This window comes from Phasianus colchicus, chromosome 1 (genome assembly GCF_987193195.1).
Source record: "Phasianus colchicus chromosome 1, bPhaCol1.hap1.1, whole genome shotgun sequence".
Taxonomy (NCBI): Eukaryota; Metazoa; Chordata; class Aves; order Galliformes; family Phasianidae; genus Phasianus; species Phasianus colchicus.
In genome coordinates, this window is record NC_143436.1 from 50,296,338 (window position 1) to 50,317,435 (window position 21,098).

At 44.2% G+C, this 21,098-nt stretch overlaps 1 protein-coding gene across 1 annotated transcript; it reads right to left on the reverse strand.

The window, feature by feature from the left end:
- Positions 1-1,215: 1,215 nt before the first annotated feature.
- On the reverse strand, positions 1,216-21,096 carry ACO2 (aconitase 2). Its single transcript, XM_031600261.2, has 18 exons — positions 20,910-21,096; positions 16,471-16,613; positions 15,139-15,397; positions 12,839-12,931; positions 10,971-11,129; positions 10,402-10,552; positions 9,010-9,114; positions 8,678-8,769; positions 8,308-8,413; positions 6,869-7,026; positions 6,043-6,116; positions 5,237-5,348; positions 4,921-5,043; positions 4,568-4,723; positions 3,260-3,451; positions 2,290-2,422; positions 1,868-1,989; positions 1,216-1,463 (listed from the first exon to the last, which is right to left on the reverse strand). The coding sequence occupies exons 1-18, from the start codon at positions 20,943-20,945 to the stop codon at positions 1,320-1,322; spliced, it is 2,358 nt and encodes a 785-aa protein (XP_031456121.2). The 5' UTR covers positions 20,946-21,096; the 3' UTR covers positions 1,216-1,319.
- Between the last annotated feature and the right edge of the window lie 2 nt (positions 21,097-21,098).

Consider the following 21,098-nt stretch of genomic DNA (forward strand, 5'->3'; position numbering starts at 1 on the left):
AACCTGCCTCCTGCAGTCTAGCTACTTGTATTTCAAGGCAGACAGTGTTGAGTGTCGAGACTAACGCTTTGCTCTGCTCTAACAGCCAATAGCAAACAATTGCCATCACCCTCTCTGACAGCAATGAAAGGAAAGAGGGGAACAAAACAGCAAGTAAAATCTATGCAGGGCCCAATGCCAAGAGGGTGATGTTGCATATAATTACAAAGGCAGCCACATTTAGCAGGAAGGGGCTGTAATTCCCTGGGATAGTGGAGCTGCTAACCTCCAACTGTGGAAACAAAGCCTGAGTCACCAGCACCCTCCCTGCAGTGTTGTTATAGCCCCTTAATTCTGAACTGTTATTCCTGGTGCATTGCTCTAATTAAAAGGGAGCCTAGAATTGTGTAGGTTCACATAGTAACTGAGGTCCATCTGCTCAGTTCAGTCTGTTTACTGAATGTTTACTGAATGCTGGCTGGACAGCAGCGGTGCTCAGACATGCAGTCTGCTAGACATGAGGGAAAATCCCTGTCAGTTTTTAAGAGGTCAGAATTCAGACAATGCTCAACAGCCAAAGAGTATTCCACACTGGTTGCTCCAGAGAAAGCATCCCAGGTAGCTGCTGTGCTCAGCTCACATGTCACCAGCTCAGAGCTCCCAGCAGTGCACCAGAGTAGCTTCACTGCTTCTTAGAGCATTCTCATGAAATCATCCTCAGCATCACTCTTGCTGTGGAGAGGGTGAGTTGTGTGAGAGGAAATTAATTTACTGCATGATGCCAGTAAAATGCATAAACGACTTAGTTCTTACAAGTTTGTTCTTACCACAGTGTAAAAACCAAATCAAAATGTGGTCTTTGCATAACAACAGCAACCAGGCAGGTAGCATGTTTCTTCAAGTTCTTTCCCACCCTCTTAGAAACAGTGAGGAGAAAGGGGCTGAAGAGCAGGATTATGAATACAATAACACAAAGCAGAAGAGATGGTCACAGTCTTTATTTCCACTTTAAGTCTTTAGCCATCAGTAAAGTGAATAGGCAAAAAAACAACCAACTGAGCAGACAAACCCACTTTAGCTGGTTATTTCCAAATATAAATAACTGTGGGACAACTGAAATTGAGCCAAAATAGAAAAAGGGAGCTGGGGAATTTAAAAGACAAAAGTAAGCCTAGCTGCACTCCCTTTTCATAGTGTCAGTGAAGAGGAAGTGCCATAACAAAAAGGAAGCTATGGTTACATTTGATCAGACGTTTATTCCAACAGTAGGCATGGAATTGCACTTTCATGAAAATGCCAGAACTGAATCGAGTCCAGTGCACTGGGGGCATTGTGCGCACTTAGCTTGATTTCTGCTGCAGCTCCTTCATTCTGTTCAGGGCACTGCCAGCCTGGAACCACTCAATCTGCGACTCGTTGAAGGTGTGGTTCAACATGATTGTTTCTTGGCTCCCATTGGGATGTTTGATGATGCATTTCAGAGGCTAAAGGAAAAAGACTGTTCTTATTTTCCCCCTTCTTTTTCAAAGGAACGAGTTAGCTCAAGCTTCTCACAAGAAAATCCCTGCATGCTTCTAAGGAGCTGAAAACAGGGGTGGTCTTAACATAGAAGTGTGGCTGGAGTTCCTTCTAGGGAGCAGTCCTGCCTAAGGCAACAAGTCTGAACTGAAAATATCCAAAAGGGTTTTCTCGTAACAGGTCAGGGTAACGTCATCTGATTCCCCCCAGCTCTCTAGGCCCCATTGCTGGTGTGCAGCATTCCCTCTGGCTGGAAGGTTGCGGGGCCATCCCTGCCTGTGCTGCCTCAGGCCCTCGCATGCAGCTCCACCCTGTTCTCCACTAGTGGCTCATCCCTGACCCTGAGTGCAATGACAAGACAAGGAGGTACCTTTCCAGGAGCAAAGTCTGCCAGCCCCACGATGCTCAGCTTGTCCACAGGATGAATCTTGTTGTAGTCTGCTGGATCCGCAAAAGTAAGAGGCAGCAGACCTTGCTTCTTCAGGTTGGTTTCTGCAGAGAACAAACCACTGAATCAACTCACTGCAGGGGATCAGGATTACTTCGTGGCTGCTCAGTGCTTCTCCGATTAGGAGTTCAACAGTAATTACTAACCCAGGAACAAAATGAGCATATCCACTGTTTGTGCCATATCTAACTAGGTATGTAACAGCGTTCCTGACATGAGACCATGCAATTTGTCAGCAGATAGAGTTCCTTTCCATAGGCATTGAGCCCTGAGGCAAGGTAAACATCTCTTCTATCCAAACCAAACATCCTGTTTATATATACTACAGGGGAAGTGCAGCTTACCGTGGATCCTGGCAAAGCTCTTGGTGATGATGACTCTGCCTCCTAAGTGACGTGGCTCCAAGGCTGCATGCTCTCGGCTTGATCCCTCACCATAGTTTTCATCCCCAATAACTGCCCATTTGACACCCATTTTCTGTGATAAAAGAAAAAGATTTAGAATTCTGCAGCCACTCAAATGAGGAATTTACAATAAGTACATCCCCAACACTACTGACAGTGCTGTGCTACAATAACTTCTACCAGAAGGCTCTCTTTGGTTCTAAGGAAGGACAGAAATAGAGGAATGAAGAGCTTCAGAGCAGTTAGGCATTGCTGTCCTTGGCTAACATGGACTGAAGAGGATTGCTTTTGGGATCCAGAGCAAATCCTTGTCGCCATGTTTCTTTACGCAGTCTTGTGCTGGGGCAGCACTCAAACTGGCTGCGATCCCTGCTCTACTTTTTGGAAGTCATACTTCCAGCTTGAATTTCAGTCTACCAGAGGATCCCACTTGAGATCACTGCCAAGCTGTTCAGAGAGCGAAAGGCCATTTCTTGAAGTTCCAATCCAAATTTTAAAGAACAGAGGGGTCAAGATATTTATTTCACTGTTAGACTAGTCAGGGGTTATTTCTTTAGGTTTACATAGTAACTGAGGTCCATCTGCTTACATAGGAAGGTGGGATTTAGTTGCAATCACAACTTTTTACAGGTGACACAAACACCTGTAAATTGCGAGTGCCTAGAAGTGTCCTTCCCCTTTCATCTCCCCTTTCATCTAGGGTCTGGGTCACAAGATTCTTCTCCCTCAGCCTCACAGCAGGCAGGGAAAGAATCTCCTACAAGAACTGTCACAATCCCAAGAAAAATCCTGAACGCTGAGTGAATTCACAACTGCTGTTACTTGAGCAGTAGGGCGAGGTCCTTGGTCTTGGCACAGAACACACAGTGCAAACATCCTCTTAAACAGATGCATCAGGACAAAGTCCCACCTTATAGTAACGGGCTGTGTCTGGGACAGGCCCAAACTCCTGGGTTAGTGCATTCCTCACAGAGTTGGCTTTGCCATTTTCAATGTTGATAGCGCCAATAAGCAGGTTGTTGGAGATGTTGTCCAAATGGCCACGGAATTTGAGCCATGGTCCAGCAGCAGAAATATGATCAGTGGTGCATTTCCCTTTTACCTAAGGGGAAGTAGAAGAGATGAGTGTATTAGAAATTACTGATGCTTCCTCACACTTTTTATTCTGAAAAATCTTCACATCTCTTTTTAAAAGCACAAACCCAAGACAATTGCATCTGTTATACAATCAAGGTGCACTAAGGCAGAATGCAGTGGTCATTTTGCATGCTTTGATTAGAAACAAGATCCTCATTCCAAAGGGGATAATGTACAAAAATGAGGTTAACCACAACATCTTGTGCCATGTTCTCACTTCCCTCAGCAGCATGTTCAAATAGCAAAAACAGTTAAGTTCTTCCTATTATAGCTCAGCCTCTCTGCTGGAAAAGCTCAGCAAGACACCAAGTGTTCCCCTCTGAGTTTCCAGTCTGTATACAGGCCTTTTCAGCCTGTTGGAACAGAATTCCCAACAGATAGAATAGCTTTCCTACTGGTAGTCCCACAGTGTTTCCAAAGGAATTGTGTTTGTCAAACAAGCACAGCTCAGCATGGAACCATGGCTCTTGGGAATACCTGAAGCTCTGCCACTGAGAACCAACAATGCTCCTGAAGGACAATTCCTAAGGGGCTGTATTTCTGCATCTATCTGTGTTAACTGAAACTTGTACTTTGTGAACTCATCACAGAGAGTGAGGAGAAACTCATGTCTTCCTTAAGAGACTGAAATGTAATGTTTAATTATTATGAAATAAGAGCTTCTCTTCCTGTAAAACAACACAACTACTGATGGATGAGAAGATTCTAACAACCTAATTTCAGACAAAATACCTCTTAGAACTGTCAGGTATTAGAGATGCTGATGAATGGTTATAACTAGGAAAAATTCTCCAGACTGCCTGGCATGGGTGGCATTCCACAGTGTAACAAACTTTGTTTTTCACAATATTAGCTAACAACTAGCTCCAAACAGAAAAGTCTCTTAGTTACATTAAATGTAGCATTGGAAGGAAACATCAACACAAGAGAAGGAACACCCTTGTTTCACTTCCCATAATAATGCAACTATAGGGAAAGAATCTCAGACAGCTCAAGGCACACCCAAAGCTTCTAGTAACTGATGTGCAAGTCTCTGCTCAGCAGCCCTGCCACAGCTGGTGTTCCCCTCTTTGCTCCTGACCTTGATGAGGATCAGCATGTCTTCTAGATCCTTGCCATCCCACTTATCAAAGGGCTCGAGAAGCTGGAGGCGCTGGCTGGTGGGGCTCACATCCACATGCTGCCCACTGCCATCCTTGGGAGGGTACTGATATGTGTCCTGGCCTGGGTCAAAATCCTTCCAAAAACAAAAAGAGAAACATCAGTCTCAGCCAACCCTACCATCACTTGAGAGAGACAATAATGACAACAAGACAATAATGGCAACTGCACCAACTACAGCCTTGACATTAAGAAGTCAGTGCATGGAAGCTCCCCTACTATACATAAAGAACAAACAGTGACAGGCCTTCCCTCCCCAGACCAAGCAGTTACCAGCCTAGGCAGCTCATCTGCATCAGGTGCTTCTAGTTTAAACTTCTTCCCATCTGCTCCTGTCAGGAAATCTGTCTCAGGGTTAAATTTCAGAGTGCCAGCAATGGACAGGGCTGTAACAATCTGAAAGAAAAATGACAATTTGAATGCACAGTCTTCCTCTCATCTCTTAACTTGAAAATCCTATGCCTAAAAGATACCAGTCAGAAAGCTCTCATAACTACACACCAAACTACACTGTGTCTCCTTCTTAAGGGGCAGAATGAACTCCCAAGACACTGAACTATCCCATGGGCTCCCTGTGGCTGTCTCTTACCTCTGGGGAGGTCACAAATGCATGGGTCTCTGGGTTGGCATCATTGCGACCTGTGAAATTCCGATTGTAAGATGTAACTATTGTGTTTTTCTCTCCTTTCTTTATGTCCTTCCTGTAAAAGAAGGAAACACATTCCTCAGATCCAAAAGGAATATTACTTCTAGATGTCTTGCTGTTAAAATTCCCAGTCTTGACTTTGGTATCAGTCACTGACTTTGGGAAATGTTAATTAGTGCTCAGACATGTTTTCCTCCCTTAAGTACAGACTCAAAACCAAGGACAGTGAAAAGCCAAATCAGACATCGATTCCCAGAGTAGTTTTCATAGACCATGTTGTGCACTGTTGAACTGTCTGAACAATTATCTACTAGAGTATGTACCTTTGGACACCTCACCATTAGCAAGGACAAAGCATGTGACTCCCATCCCTCTTATCAGGAATTTTCCTCCCTGCCACTCCAATGATTGAACCCAGACCAATAGCTTATCCTCTTTTAAAAGAACCAAACAAACTCCAGCCCATCTTCTTGAAGATGACTAATCTCTCTCTCTCTGTTTTTGTCTGCTACCAGAAACCTACAGATGTGGCCACGTGCGTGGTCTTTTTGCAGTTTCATTCGTCTAAAGGCTCAGCTTAAATCCGAGTCTTTCATTTCTCCTCCTCCAGTGTACATCACGCAGCTGTGTCCAATGGCTAGGGTGTGTTTAATTCCTAGCGTGTGGAATTTACAATCAAATTTGGCTTCACAGAGCACTCTAAGAGCTACAAAATACAAAACTAGAGAGAGGTCCAACTTTCACTTTACCTGTCCCACTGGCCAATGCATGGCCCACAAGCATTGGCAAGAATCAGTCCTCCAACATCTCGCAGGATTTGTGCCTGGGGACAGACAACAATTTCATTACTAGTAAGAAGTCCAGAATACATTTCTGGTGTTGCTCTTTCAGAAAAAGAGGACACTCACAAAGCACCAGCCCAAGAACATTCCTCACCTTGTTTCACTCCCAAGTTTTGAGACTCTTTTATGAATGCATGGGGTTTGATCCCAGTAAACTCTAAGTTAACACTCGGAAAAGCAAAGGAAGACTTTACCATCAAGTTTCCAATTCTACCTATTTCAAATGGAACAATTCAGCTACTCAGATATTTGACTGAGAGCGGCAGCTGGTCTCAATAATTTTCTACACAATTCCTGTCAGTGTAAGGATTGACTTGGTAAAAGTGCAGACAAGAACGTGCCTACTCAGTGCATTCAGAACAGGATTCAATCAAGAGGGCAGCTTTTGAAGAAGCCCATGTAAGGACTCACGTAGTTGGTCCCCAAGCTGTGACAGCATCCAAGATTTACTGATTATAAGAACCAATTAACAAATTGTTATATTTTTCTCCCCATGCCAAACTGTTCTTAAATGAGAAAAAAGACCAACATGTCCAGTCAAAACACTGTCTAGGCAATGTCAGGACCTGGGGGCGTAGCAGCACAAGGCTGGTCACTAGATCAGTAATTGTACCTCTAGTAATAAGCAAAGACAAAGTTTAAGAGGCTTCCATTAGCCACTCCAAACTCCTGAGCATTGTCTGGAAAAGCTGAACATGTATTGTTTGGAAGTGTAAAGAGGGGTCATACTCACATAACCGTCCCTTTCAATGGTGGCGCGGATCTGCTCTGAGCCTGGTGTGACTGTGAACTTTGATTTGCACTTCAACCCGTGTGCCAGTGCCTGCTTTGCCACTGCTGCAGAGCGTCCCATATCCTCATAGCTGGAGTTGGTACAGCTGCCAATCAGGCCTACGGGGTTTGACAGAGAGAGACAGGAAGGTGGTTACTGCAGCCATGGTTCCAGGATGCTCCTCCCTGACCACCTCTCAGCAGAAAACACAAGGGACAACCTATTCCACCAACAAGGAATCTGACACAGTTTCAGGTGCTAACACTGCCAAACCTCCCAGCAAGATCCTGTGGTCACAAGCAATCCTTTGTCAGGTTGTGGAGCTGCTATGTCAGAACTCACTACCTGGCCACTAGTCTAGTTATTGTTTTACAAGGTCAGAGTGGCACCTACTTGCACCTTGGTTAGGCAGATTACTACAGAGAGGTATTCAGGTATTCATCCAGAGATACAGAAAGGGCTACAAATCAAGATGAAAAGAAACTGAAGAAATAATTAAAAGAGGTGGGTGCCTCACTATTCAAATTGAATTTCAAGTTTTCCAGCCCTCTCAGCATACACTTTTTATTTTTGCTAACCAAAGAACCCATTGACATTTTTTTTCCTTCTGAGAAATTTACACACCCAACTAGCTCACCTCAGTTTTCTTGGCTAGACCCCAAGGTACCATTCAGTTTTGGTACAGACATTCTGTAGTCCTTGGATAAAGCATCCTTTGTTACGGTACAAACACCACATGAAGACACACTGTGCTGCACAGACAGTACTCTAGCGCTAACCAGTAAAGAGTAACTCTTCAAGTTACTTCAAGTTATTTGTAACAGCAGTGAATAACAAGTTTCCCACCTGCAGTGTGGCCTTTACAATGTATTTGCATTCTTTTCAATCCCACCTGGAACAAACCAAGAGAAGCCAGCCAACAGGCTACTGTCCTACAAACGTGAAGATATCCAAGCCTGCTCTTTAGGACAAGTATTAACTTTCCTAGGTCCTTAGAGCTCAAAAGCCATCTGCAGGGAGAACTCACAATCCTGCTCCTGACAGATCTTTGTTCAAAGCCTGTTGCATGGATTTGACCAGAAGTGTTATTTAACAAGTAACACTACTGTCTACCCAAGTGTTTCAAAGTTCCCAACAAGGGGAAGAATACACCTGCTTCTTGAGATTAAAATCTCTCCAGCCATCCCAGATCTAGGCCACATGTATAGGATGAGAAGAGACTACACTTCCTAGAAAGTTCATAAACCTATGAAGAAATGACACTGACCCAAAATTAAAGGAGCAGTAATTACTGAGCAGTAATTAAGGGACTGGACCTCAAGCTACACAACGAACCACTTATCCCAAAACAGCAACATTCATGCCACAAAGATGTAGACAAAAGAACGAATACTACCCACCAACTCTGATATCAACAGGCCAGCCCTCCTTTTCTGCCACAGCACCAACATCTGACACAGGGTGCGCCAGGTCTGGTGTGAAAGGTCCATTGATATGTGGCTTCAGCTTTAAGAAATAGCGACAAAGTCAAAAATTATAGTAGCCAAGAAAAAACCTCAGTCAGCAGCAAATAAATTCCTTTCATAGCTCCATGCAGAAGCTGTTTAGGATTCACCTACACAAGCACCTGAGCAGAAGCTGTCAGTGGAGCAGACCTGAGTGTTGTTCTAGGATAGCCAGGGGTGTTGCATCCAACTCCCAGTAAAGTCCTCATTCACACAAACAGTCACATCACAACATCCACGATGGCAAGCAGGAAGAAAGCCTTACCTCACTGAGGTTGATTTCTATCACCTGGTCATACTGACAACCAGCATCTGGCACCAAGTATTGCTGGAACTCATCTGCCAGTGCAGCTATGTCTGGAATAAGAAAGAAGGGAGATCTGAAAAACTGCAACAAATACAAGGGAAAAGAGGAAGAAGACTGGAACAACTGAACACAGGGTCTGCAAGATATCTCCCCAGGCACTTAATCTATAGATCCCATTCCTATACATGCAAGGTCAGAAGTAACAGCAGACAAAACTGCAGGAAGATGCTGCTCTCAGAATACACCTTCACTCCACGCTTCTACCCACTTCAGCTCTCAAGCTTTCTTACCAGCTCGCCCAGTCTTGTCCAGGTATTTCTTCATCCGTGTGTTGTAAGGGAAGATGGAGGTGGTAGCTCCAATTTCAGCCCCCATGTTACAGATGGTTGCCATTCCTAGAAGAAGAATGGGAGAAAAGATCATGAGGCCAATGATCCAAATCCAAGACCATCCAATTCTTCAAAGGTCAAACCACAGAAAAGACAGCAAAGCCAAGAGAGATCGGGTTCATTAGGCATAAAAACCTAACTCCACCGCAGACAGGATGCACTGACTACATAATGACTGGTTCAGTCCCTAATGTTTCTGATCAATACTATGTCTGCAACCAGACTTTGGTACAAGGAAGGAGTTGAAAGCCATAGCAATTCTTGATTCTGGAAGGTCTAATAGGGACTCCTCCCCATCTGCACTGATGGGGATATACTTACAGCAATGAGCAGCATCTCTGCTACCCACAATGAGTGTCTGGTCTCTCCCTAGCATTTTATTTATCTTTACTGGAAGAGCCGGAATGCATTTATCTATAGGAGAAATTTGATGAGTTCAGTAAAAGCTTCTGGTGATTGAGTGCAATAAAAAACCATTTACTTGTGGGACCACCCAGTGCCTTTCAAGGACACAGCATGAAGCAGTAGGAGATGCTGTTTTATATTTAGGGGGCTAGAGGCTTATACCATAGTTCAGTTCCAGATGATTCAAGAGAAGAAAAATCTTAAATTGCTCTCAGTTTGTAAAAACCAAGCTATCCAAATTGTAGGCAAGCCATATGAACAGAGAGGAGAAGTCCAGCTTGAAGGCTGCATTTTAAGCCAAAGGAAGTGATACCTCCCATACTTTTGTCCTGACAAGTATCATAACAGACAACTGTAATACCTGCTCGTTCCAATTCAGCACCCAAGACCCACAGTCAACTAGACTCCAAGTTAAACTACTACTGCCTGGTCTCCCCTCTGCTGTGCTTTTTGGAGAAGTTTTTCTTTAGCAGATGTCACAAACGTTCCCTTTCTATCCACAGCTTATTTTAGGCTGAACTGAAAATGTCTTCCTTACCAGTCCAGACATCTTTATCCTTCAAGCATACAGCAGAATACCTCCATCCTTACTCGCATCCTGACAACACCATCTTACAGGATTCTTCATAATTAACTGTTCAGTGTTTCACAAAAAGATTCAATGGAGAGAGGCCATTTTTTCACAGAGGGGTGCTACCTCATTATATCACCCACACCCCTGCCAGCTTGCAGAGAACCAGACTGACAGTTTGCAGTGTACTAATCACTCAGCCTGGCTAAGAGAGAGTATGTAACACTTTCTGTATGATTCCCTTCCCAACCTCTGCAGACAATAATACCCTTCACCAACAACACCCAGCTCCAGACAAGAGATTCCTGCTGTCTTACCAGTGCAAGAGATGGAATCCACACCAGGCCCATGGTATTCAATGATGGCACCTGTTCCACCCTTAACAGTGAGGATGCCAGCCACTTTCAGGATCACATCTTTAGGAGAACTCCAGCCAGAAAGCTTGCCAGTTAATTTTACACCAATAACCTGAATAACATTAAAAAAAAAAATATATATATATATATATATATACACACACACACACACACTAGAATGTCATAATTTCCCTTCAGCAGCCAAAATAATTCCTCATACTTCTCAGAATGTGGGTAGTCACAACATCAAAAGGATGAAAAATCCTGAAATACCACAACACATGAACAAGGGCTGAACCCAATGACAGGGCCAACTGAAGGGAGATCACTACTTGCCTACTTCTCTCAATCTCTGAATAAAAAAGCTGGAAATGGAAACTCAGAGCTGCCAATGAATCACAGACCACTTGTTTGAACTAATGTATAATTACAAATTAAACCATTAATTTTACATAGTGCCTAACATATGTTTCTTATGGATCTTAAATCTCACCTGCCACATAGAGGATTAATATTCCTTTTGCTCCTACCTTTGGGCATTTGAGCTCCCAAGGGATTCCTGCCATGACATCTACAGCATCAGCTCCACCCACTCCGATGCAGATTCCCCCCAAGCCACCTCCATTGGGGGTGTGTGAGTCTGTGCCAATCAACATAACCCCAGGGTAGGAGTAGTTCTCCAGAATGATCTGAAAATAAAAATGGATCGTTTGCTTGCTTGTTTGTTGGGAAAGGAGGGGGGGAGACACCAAGGAAAACAACAAGAACAAGAATCTAGATTAGTTTTTATTTGCAGATTTCAGTAGCAAGAAAGTAATTTAATTTGCTTTGGATTGTAAATTCAGCTGTATTTCAAATTCCTTTCAGGGGAATGACAGAACAAGGTACCAGGTCTTGGCCCAAGGTCCTTGCTCATCCCAAGATAATACAAAAACTTAAACTCTGATGTTCATTTTTCTACTGGAAGATGACTTCTTTCCAGTAACCTTTGTTGGAGCTTAGGGATCTGTTCCTCAGCCTCCAATCCTTGACTCAACTGCTGAACGAGCCAATTCATCTGTCCAGTGCCAGCGAGATCTTTTGCAGAATTTATGGTTCCACAGCAGTAGAATACCAACTGGTCCCTCCTACTCATGCATGCAAAGCCTAATCACGTGGAGGAATAACTGGCAAATACAGCAGGAGGCTGCCTTTCCCTCACTACTGACCCCAGAACAGCATTGGCAGAACTCAATTAGCCCTTTATCAAGAAAGCTAAAACTTTGCCTCTAATACTTCTAGATTTACATAAATGTACAAGAAAGTCACTTCCAAGGCCTCACTTTGCCAGAGATGGATTCTGAAGCTATAAAGCATGTCTGTTTTTTTCCAATCAGAGAAAGCGAATCACAAGAAAGCTGGCAACAACAGTAGGTAGCTATGTTGCCACACGACAAACATTAAGAGTGGTTTCAGAGCAGAAGTGACCTGAAGTGTTCCCACAAGTTTTTGGAGAGTTCACCTGTTCTATTTCCTTCCTTTGCTGTGTCACACTAAGTTAAAGTAAGTCATTCCATAGCTAAGAGCAGAGAGTTCTTGACTGTGCCTGGTCACCAGCTCCCTGCTGAGAGGATGTTTAACAGTAGTCATTCATATCCTCTCCATTCCTTTTGCCTGTGTTGCACTTCAATTCTTCCTACAGGAGAATCAGGAACAATGTAAAATGTCTAGTAGACAGGGAATCAACCAAGACCAAGTCAGGGAAATCTGGCTAGAGGTATTGATTTTAAAAGTCAAAAACAGCCTTATTAAGTGATAAGTTATCTTGGGATGGTCATCTTCTTGTGAGGTTCAGGTGCTCTAACAAGATAATCTCAGACCTGAAAACTACTGAAAACTGTTCTGTATTTTATCCAGTTCAGATAGCAATTATTTATGTGGTGCTGTTGAGTACTAAAAGTCAGCTGCCCTAGTTGGTGTCCTCATACAATTTCTCGGTTTACTACGGAACAAAATGCATATAAAATAACCCCCCAAAAGGTGTGTTCCTAAAGCCCCTTTTCTTAACACTTAAAAAGAATGCATATTAGCCTTACGTAGCCACTTCATGGCACCACTTTACTGTCCAACTATATCAAAATGAGCCAGCACCAAAACAGTAAAGGTTCTCTGATTCACATGGCCTGCTGCTGGCACTCACTAATCACGCATCAGGTTACAGTTTGACAAAAATAATTTCTAAGTAAAAACACTGTCATCAAGATAACTGAAAGAGAGAAAGCAAGAAAACTCTCTTGCCCCAAAGAGAGTTGCTCCTCTGAACTGGTGACATTTCTAAGGGTTTGTGCTCTCCCTTCACCACTGGTAAAAGACGTAAAAGAGTCACTGGGTGTTCAAAGACTGCAAATACATACATTACCTGGTGAATGATTCCTGATCCAGGTTTCCAGAATCCCACTCCATACTTGGCACCAGCCGTCGATAGAAAGTTGTACACTTCCTGATTTATGTCCTAGTCACACAGGAAAACACACAATATTAATAATGCACATTCTTCCATAGAGCATGAGTTTGAACACATTCCCTTCTACTCAAGCCCATCCACAGATTGTTCCATGGTTTTAAAACAGCTAGGAGATGCACATCACTCCCAAAACCAAAAGGGATCAGTGCCAGTCTGTCATCACAGGCCACTTAATTCCACTCAGTTTCATCCCACTTGTAACTCTACTAATACATCTTTTTTAGTTTCAATTCCAAATAGCATGATTAAAGGAAAACCCTGCCAATAAGTATTTGAGAATGCTCTGGTTATTTCTTTAACCTGTACTTTAACCTGTTTTTCACTTCTTCCGACCCCTCCTTCCTTCTCTGCCAGCTGTCTCCTTTGTTTTACACATGCTTTGCAGACATTTCTAATCTCTCAGGTTAGCATTTTGGCTTTACTTTTACGGATGAAGAAATAAAATTGAAAGTTGCTCACTGCCAGGGGAGTTGGTGGGTGTCATTTCTCATTCTGTTGAGTCGCCTGCTAAAGACTCACACAATGCTGCCTTTCTGGTTGCACTACCACCATTTCTTGCAGAGGTCACACCGTGAAAATTGCTTGTGAGAATAACCATGGTTGCCAAGGAAGTACAACGGTACAAATGTTCTGATAACTCTTGGCAGAAAAGTGGCAGAGTAGATAAGATAAGCGCTAACAGAAGAGAGTTTCTTAAAGACTCTTCTCAGGCAGCTATGCTTCAGAATAAAGAGGAAACTAGGATAATGGAAGAACTGTCTCGGCACACACTTGCTGAAGTTTCCCATGAGGCAGCAACAGTTCTTTAAGCCCTGTTTTCCATGGGGAGTCAGGTCACTTTACTCTGTGCATCTCTCCCCAGTAAAGTATGATGATGAGCCAGGAGCAGATTCAAACCACCCTCTGGTCTGCCAGCATTCAGAGTGTGCCAACTGGCAGCTTCAGAAGCAGAACACAGTCAGAAGAAGGCAAGACCTTTACTTGGTCTGCTCAGAGCGGCTGGCAGAGGAGGGACTCTGCTCAGCTCAGCAGCAGAATACCATGGGCACTACAAAGAACAAATACAGGAATAAGGGAGAGAGCAAGACAGCCTCTGTTCACCTCCTGTCTTATTTAGTAAGTTCCCAAATTCTTAACCTCACAACTTCAGCCTAAGGTAAACTGTAGAGCAAGAAATCCCTTAATTCACTACTAGGCAGCGTAAGTTACTTTACTCTAGACTGAAAGAAGGAAAAAAAAAAAAGTTACTTCAACATCAGGAGTTTCTGAGAACAGATACAGACTACAATCTTAAAATCCATCTGAACACCCACAAAGGGCTAGACAGATTCTTCTGTTTTGGTACCAGGATCCAAGTCCCATTCTAGCTATGACAATGGACTCACACTATGCCCACTTGGGGGCTTCCTCCATCTCCCTGCTACACTAACAAGATGTCCTTCCATGGCAGATTTGCTGTGGTATGTGGAACAGAGGTGCATCTATATTTGACAGAAATCTCTAAGGAGGAATAAGCAGTAAAAAAAGCAAAGGGGAAAGTTTAAAAAAAAAAAAAAAACAAACTTCAGTGAACATGCAGTTGGACAAACAACACTGGAATTCCCAAATAAAGGGCAATATCCTTCATGTCTGTATATACATTTATACCTGTCCTTGCTGGTCCTGAATGCTGCACATGTCTCAATAAGTGTTGAGCTAATCACATGCAAGTGGTCTGGGAAACAGAAGTAGTTATTTGCTGCCCATTCACAGTGTAAATCAGTGTGATAGACACACGTTCAGGATGTTTTTCATGCTGCTATACCATGGCACAAACAGCACACTCCCTACCATGACCTGTCTTCCTTTTCTAACCTCTGAAATTTATTTTGCTTCTTCCTTTACCTCAAATATCTTCTCACTGTACAGAACACATATGATCTAGTCTTCCAGTGCTAACAGATTAAGTCTAACTCTTTCTATATTCAGGGTTCTTTAAATAATATAGTGGAATAACCTCAGGCTGAAAAACTCCCAAAGTCCTGCTTGCTCAGTTTCTTCACTGCATCTGACATACCTACAGAGCTGACCACCACAGGTAACCTGGTACCATGTCTGATTTCATGGCTGTTCTGGAAAAAAATTAAAAGAATCTCTTTCCAGAGTGGAAAAAGAGGCCTTCAAACAGTGTGAATTTAAGTCTCTGCATTAATCACCTTGGCTCTTCGAAGATCCTTTTCACCACCTGACTGAGCTTCTATGAGGTGATCACAGTGGATGGTGGAAGGCACGGCCACTTTGGGCAGCCCGCTGCTGATGAACTGTAGCATTGCCATCTGAGCAGTGGCATCCTGCATGGCCACACGGTCAGGCCGTAGGCGCAAATAGGTCTTGCCTCTCTCAATCTCCTGTTTTGCTGGGTCATCCAGGTGTCCATATACAATCTTCTCAGATAAGGTCAGGGGACGGTCAAGCCTGGGGAGACAAAGGGATTTTGCACCTGTGTGTTGTCTACTTTAACATTTGCCCTTTTAAGGACGTAACTGAATAAAGATTCTCTCTGCTTTCTTTTACCACTCAGACTACTAAGAAGTGAGTACAGACACCTGCATGCTCATCTTACAGAACTAAAATATCAACTGGTAGCTCACTGAAACAGATGCTTGGCCCAAAAAGTTCAAAAGGATACAGACTGATGTCACTTTTGCTTTCTCATGTAATCTCTCCATACAGAAAAGCAACAACTGCTCATTTTTCAAGGTCAGACATCAGGCCAGAGAGTGAGGAAGCAAGACAGAGGTCAAACCCAATTCACAAGAACCAGAACAAGGACAAGTAAGGAGAGTTTTCACAACCACAGACCTTTAGTTCTACTGGCTATCTCAGTTGAGGAGCATATTTATGTCAGTGGTGAGATCTCGTGAGAAGGAACTGAGCAGATGCTATAACTTGAAATGAGAGTTACCACATCTAACAAAGGATGCAAAAACCAAAGGACAATCTTACAAACCACTGACAAGGTAAGTGGAGCAGGAATGACAACTCAGCAGGCACACAAGCCTCTATCAGCAGATTAAGGTCACCGTGTTTACATACATTACAAATTCCTAGCCCTTCTTTTTGTGCCTAACGCCTACAGTGGAATACAGGAGAGCAGTCACTGTCAAAGCGCAAAGGAGCATTAACCTACAATGACCCACGCGCTGTTTCCCCAGAAAGGTGTGAGGGCCAATACAAATACTCCAAAAGGAAGGCATTAATAAAAGGGGACAGAGCCCTTTCTAGCACCTCCTCTGCACTGACCTGGTTCTCTACATGTCAGTGCTTCATCGTAACCTTCAACCCTCCCACAGTGCCCCACTGCTACACAGAGATATTACAACCCGTATTTCACTGTATTTGCAACTGCCATGGCTCAAAGCTGCTCCACTTAATAAAGACACCCTTTTGCCAGAGCCCTGGGATGCTTTTCCCTCCTTTCCCATCACTGCAGAGCTAAATTCTGCACACTGACCTGACCCTTTCCCTCTTCAGTCCTCCATTCTTACCTCTTACGGACGATGTTGATGTTCTTCTCCAACTTTTCATAGTTTATGTATTCATTAGGCTCAAAGTGGCTCATGGCCACCTTGGCCCGCTGGCACAGAATGGATGCAACATGGTAGCGCCGTATCCCACCATTCAGGGCATGCTGGAAAAAGGAGAGTGTTAGTGCTGGAACCCAGAACTGGTATCACTTGGAATCACTCGTTGGTATTGAGTTGACACTGTTAGGCTAGCAAACAACACCAAACAGGAATAAGCAGATACCTTTCTGCTCCACCATCACATACCAAGATCTCAGTGCAAGGTCCCTACACAAAAGTCGCCTGGAACATGGGAGAAGAGCAGACTGTGGCAAGACACCATTTACAGCAGCTGACCTCAAAGAGACAGGTCAGTGCTAGGGTTGAAAGGCTCTCACACAGCTTTAAAAGCTGAGTCAGAGGGCAACCTCCATAAAAACTTCCAAGGATTTGCCACATGCATTTTTTAACATCCTTTGAAAGTCTCCGTTGTCATTGCTGGAAGTCTGAAACCAGACACAAGACAAGAGTGCAGAATTCTCCCCCCTCTTACAATTAAATCTGAATCCTGCTTTTTCTATTCATCCTCTAGTTTACATTGACAATATTTCTGTAAGTACAGGTTAGTAAATATATCAGCATAGCACTTGGTATCCCTCATGTATGTATGAACGGATGCATGACTGTAAATGAGCAAAGGTCCTTTATGCACCACAGAATCATAGCACCAACCACTCGTTTTGCATTACCAAAAATCCCAATCAAACCTTTAGATCACATCTTTTTCATTTCTCCCAGTAAATATTTTTCCCATAGCTTTCTTGATACCAGTATTCAAAACATTGCTTAAAATTATCAAGATCGAGAGACAAAGTCACAAATTTTTATCCAAATCACTTGTTTTATTGTCTTTTTGATAACATTTCTTAATATTTTCCATAATAAAAAGTCAAGGAAATCCAGGAGAGAGCATAGCAGCCAGCACACTAGCAATATGGGTGTTGGTTGTTTTCTTACCAAACAATCCTAAGCTATTAGATACACATCTCAGTAGGAGCAATGCACATCTGCAGCATTTTAGCAGCCACGCACCATTTTGGTCCAAGTAAATCTGAAATAAACATGGTGGTACAAGGGAGAGAATTGCTGTAACAGAAGGGCAAATGAAAGGCAGTCATCAGATTTCAGCCTGCTGCACTTTAAGCTCAAAACTTCCAGAATATATCACAGATGTCAGACGTGAGATGACGACTTTCCCACTGGAGAACCAACCACAACTTCCTATCAGACAAAAGTCAGATAGTATCTTCTCAGTTCCTGCACGCACATCTATGTACTTTTTTACTTCACTTCACTACTTTACTGAAATGGCTCAGTGAAATGCAGTATTCATCAGAATACCACATAAACATTCAAATGGTAATCACAGTAATAGCTATACAAAGTAGCTGACTTCTGTTTGATCCCCACCACAGCTCCAGATGCCAGATACAGAAGAGAAATGAGCACTGGCAAAAACACATTGCTGATGGTGGTGCCTACACTGAAAAATTGTTTTGTAGCTGAGAATTTCTTCCTTCAGACAGTGCTGTGTGTTCTTTGTATCTGCTGGAGTTTCCATGGAGGCATTACTTTCGGAACAACCTCCATAAAACTACAAGATGAAGTCACAAGACTGACAGTTTCCAGTTTCGTTTTCTCCCACTTTTCCCTGAAACAAGAAGTGCTCCAGGGGGTTTCTTTGGTATTTTTTGTTTGTTTTTGGTGAGTAGTGACAACAGCCATGGGAAGTACGTAGTCAGCATCATTAGGTTCTGGACTGAGCACCAGCAAAGAGCTGCCCAGCAGGCTCTTCTCACCTGGCATTGAATGTTTTCCCTGTACCCGAGTGTCCTTTACTCAGAAAGAAACAGAAAAGAAACCACTGCAGGGCTCCTGAGTCTACCTGTATTTTGGTAGGTGAAAAATTTCCCCCTAGAATTGGCAAAGACAGCTTACTAAAGGTATCATTATCTTTGAATCCTCCTTAAGGAAGCCTACTCTTATCTATATGGACTTTAAAAGCTCATCTGAAAAAAACAGCTTTCTTGTAATTAGCTCACAGCAGTAAATGTCCAGGTGCAAGTTTGAATTCTTGAAATTCACATTTTGACATTAAATACGGTAGATATATCTAGCAAGCATAAAGCCTGTAGTCAAAAGACTAGAAACTTTGCCACATGCTCTCCTATCCCAAAAAGCTCTCCTAGAAATTCTAACTAAAACCCAGAATATCATTTTTCCTCCTCCTCCCTGATCTAAGAACAGTAGCCAAGTTTCCAACGTTGACCATGATTCAGCCTAAAAAAAGCAATAAGGTATAATCAACATGTAAATGCAAGCTGTTTTCCCAGACCCACTTCCAAGGAGCAACCAAAATTAGCGTTCCGAAGATGGGTTTAATTCTAGCCAACACCGTTTTCTTGCCAACATACATAAAGCTCACAAAATGCAATTGCTTTTTTTATATGCCTACAAGACCTTCAGCAAACCCCTGACTCTTCAGTCAGCTTCACAGTGCTGTTCTTTCTGTCATTCCTTAGGCCAACGTGGCTTGAGAAACAAGATGGCTCCCAAAAGCATCTTTCAGAACAGCATGAAAAACACCTCTGTCCTCTGGGGCTTTTATAGGAACCATACTATAAATAGGACTGTCAGCCTGAACTGGGCTAATTCCAATTCATTTCTCTCTAAGACAAGCCTCCTACCCAGTTCCAACTCCAAAAACCTGTTCTAGGAAGGGAGATGAGCAGAACCAGCATTAACAGCACATTAATGCCACACTCAGTGCTGGCACTCTCACAGCAACTGGCAAGATGAGCCACGTTATCATATCATCTCTAGACTGCTACACATGAGAAAAACTATTATTTGCTTCCTACAGCAACCAACCAGAATGATTGGTAACAGTCCCTTAAAATGGGGAAAAAAGCCTACTTTGAATCTGATCATATAATACTCCCAGAATACTAAATTTCATGCATTCGCTGTGCTGACACATATTCACTTTAGTACACATTCAGTTGATCTGGTGTGACTGCACACACCATAAAAAGAGAACCAACCCATTATTCTAATAAAAGATTTGCCTTTGTTTTATCAGTAGTTGTTTCTGTTCAAAGTGCAAAATAGCAATTACTTAACAGTCAATGATAAACATACTGAGATAAATGCAATGATGCCATGCCATAACGCTTACTTAAAAAAGCAATGCTTTTCTATGACGTGCACTAAGAGCAACAGAGTAATATAAAATGCGAGTTAGAACCATAGAATATACTGAATATCTTGAGTGGGAAGGGATCCATAAGGATCATCAAAATCCAACTCCTGGCTCCACGTGGCACCACCCAAAAATCAGACCCAGCGTGTGAGAGCATTGTCCAAACACTTCTTGAACTCTGGCAAGCTTGGTGCTGTGCCCACCGCCCTGGGCAACTTGTTCCATGCTCACTGCCTTCTTCACAAAGTGCCTTCTAAGCACTGGACTCAGTGATCCTTTACGTGTCCCTTCCAAGCTGAGATATTCCGTGACGACTCTATGATAAGGTTATTGCTGCAGCTCCCTGGGAGCAGGAACACCCTCCCCAAGGTCACAGCTGGCAAATGGAGCAGTCAGAGCTCCCAGCTTCACCACATGGCTTACTGAGGGCAGTACAGCGAGCAGCATTACAAGAGAAAACGGCATTCTATCTGCCTTCTGGGCTATAGAAAACAACGACACGCTTATTAGCGAGCAGACAATGAACGGGATAATGTACTCAGTACGGCAGTGCCTGTGATGGGCGCAGGCAGATGTGGGTTTTAGAGGTCACGACGAAGAAAACTGGGAGGATCACTCTGAACGGCGGTTCGAGCCATTTAGAAAATAAAATAACAATGATAAAACGATAACTTATGCGGCTGCCTGGCCCTTTAGCACACAGATCCAGAGACGCCCGTCGACGCGAAGGGCAGCAATCCCGGAGCCGGGCGGCGCCTCGCTCCCCCCAAGGGCACCCGCAGCTAACGGCACGACGTGAGGAGGAGCCCGCGGAAGGAGGAAGCGCGGCCCCAGGCACGATCTCTCGGCCTACCCGAGCGCGGTCACCTTGCGCTCACCTTGAGGGCCAGCGGTGTCCGGAGGCGGCGGGACCCGCCCGACACCGAGGCCCACGAGGCGGCCGCGCCGCCTCCGCCCGTACGGCCCCGCCATCGCCATGGAAACGGGCGCCGGGCCGCGCCGGGGACGCGCTGACCTACGCGCGGAGACGGCGGAGATCCGGCCCCACGCCTCCGCCCGCGGCCCCGCGGTCCCTCGGTCCTCCGTCCCGTTGGGTAGCGGCCCTCACCCCGCCGCCCCGCCCGGCCTCTCCCGGCCCCGCCCGTCCCGCCGCGCTCACCCGCAGCCGAGCCGCCAGGACGCAGTACGGCGCCATTTTGTGCACTGACAAAGATGAAGTCGCGCCTCGATGGCGTCAGTCGGTCCTTTTGATACCTCCGGCGCGTGGGAGGGGGCGCCGAGGGGCGGGGCCGAGAGGGTCCTGGCAGGGAGGTACGGGCGGGGAGAGCGGCGACCCCCGAGCGGGGAT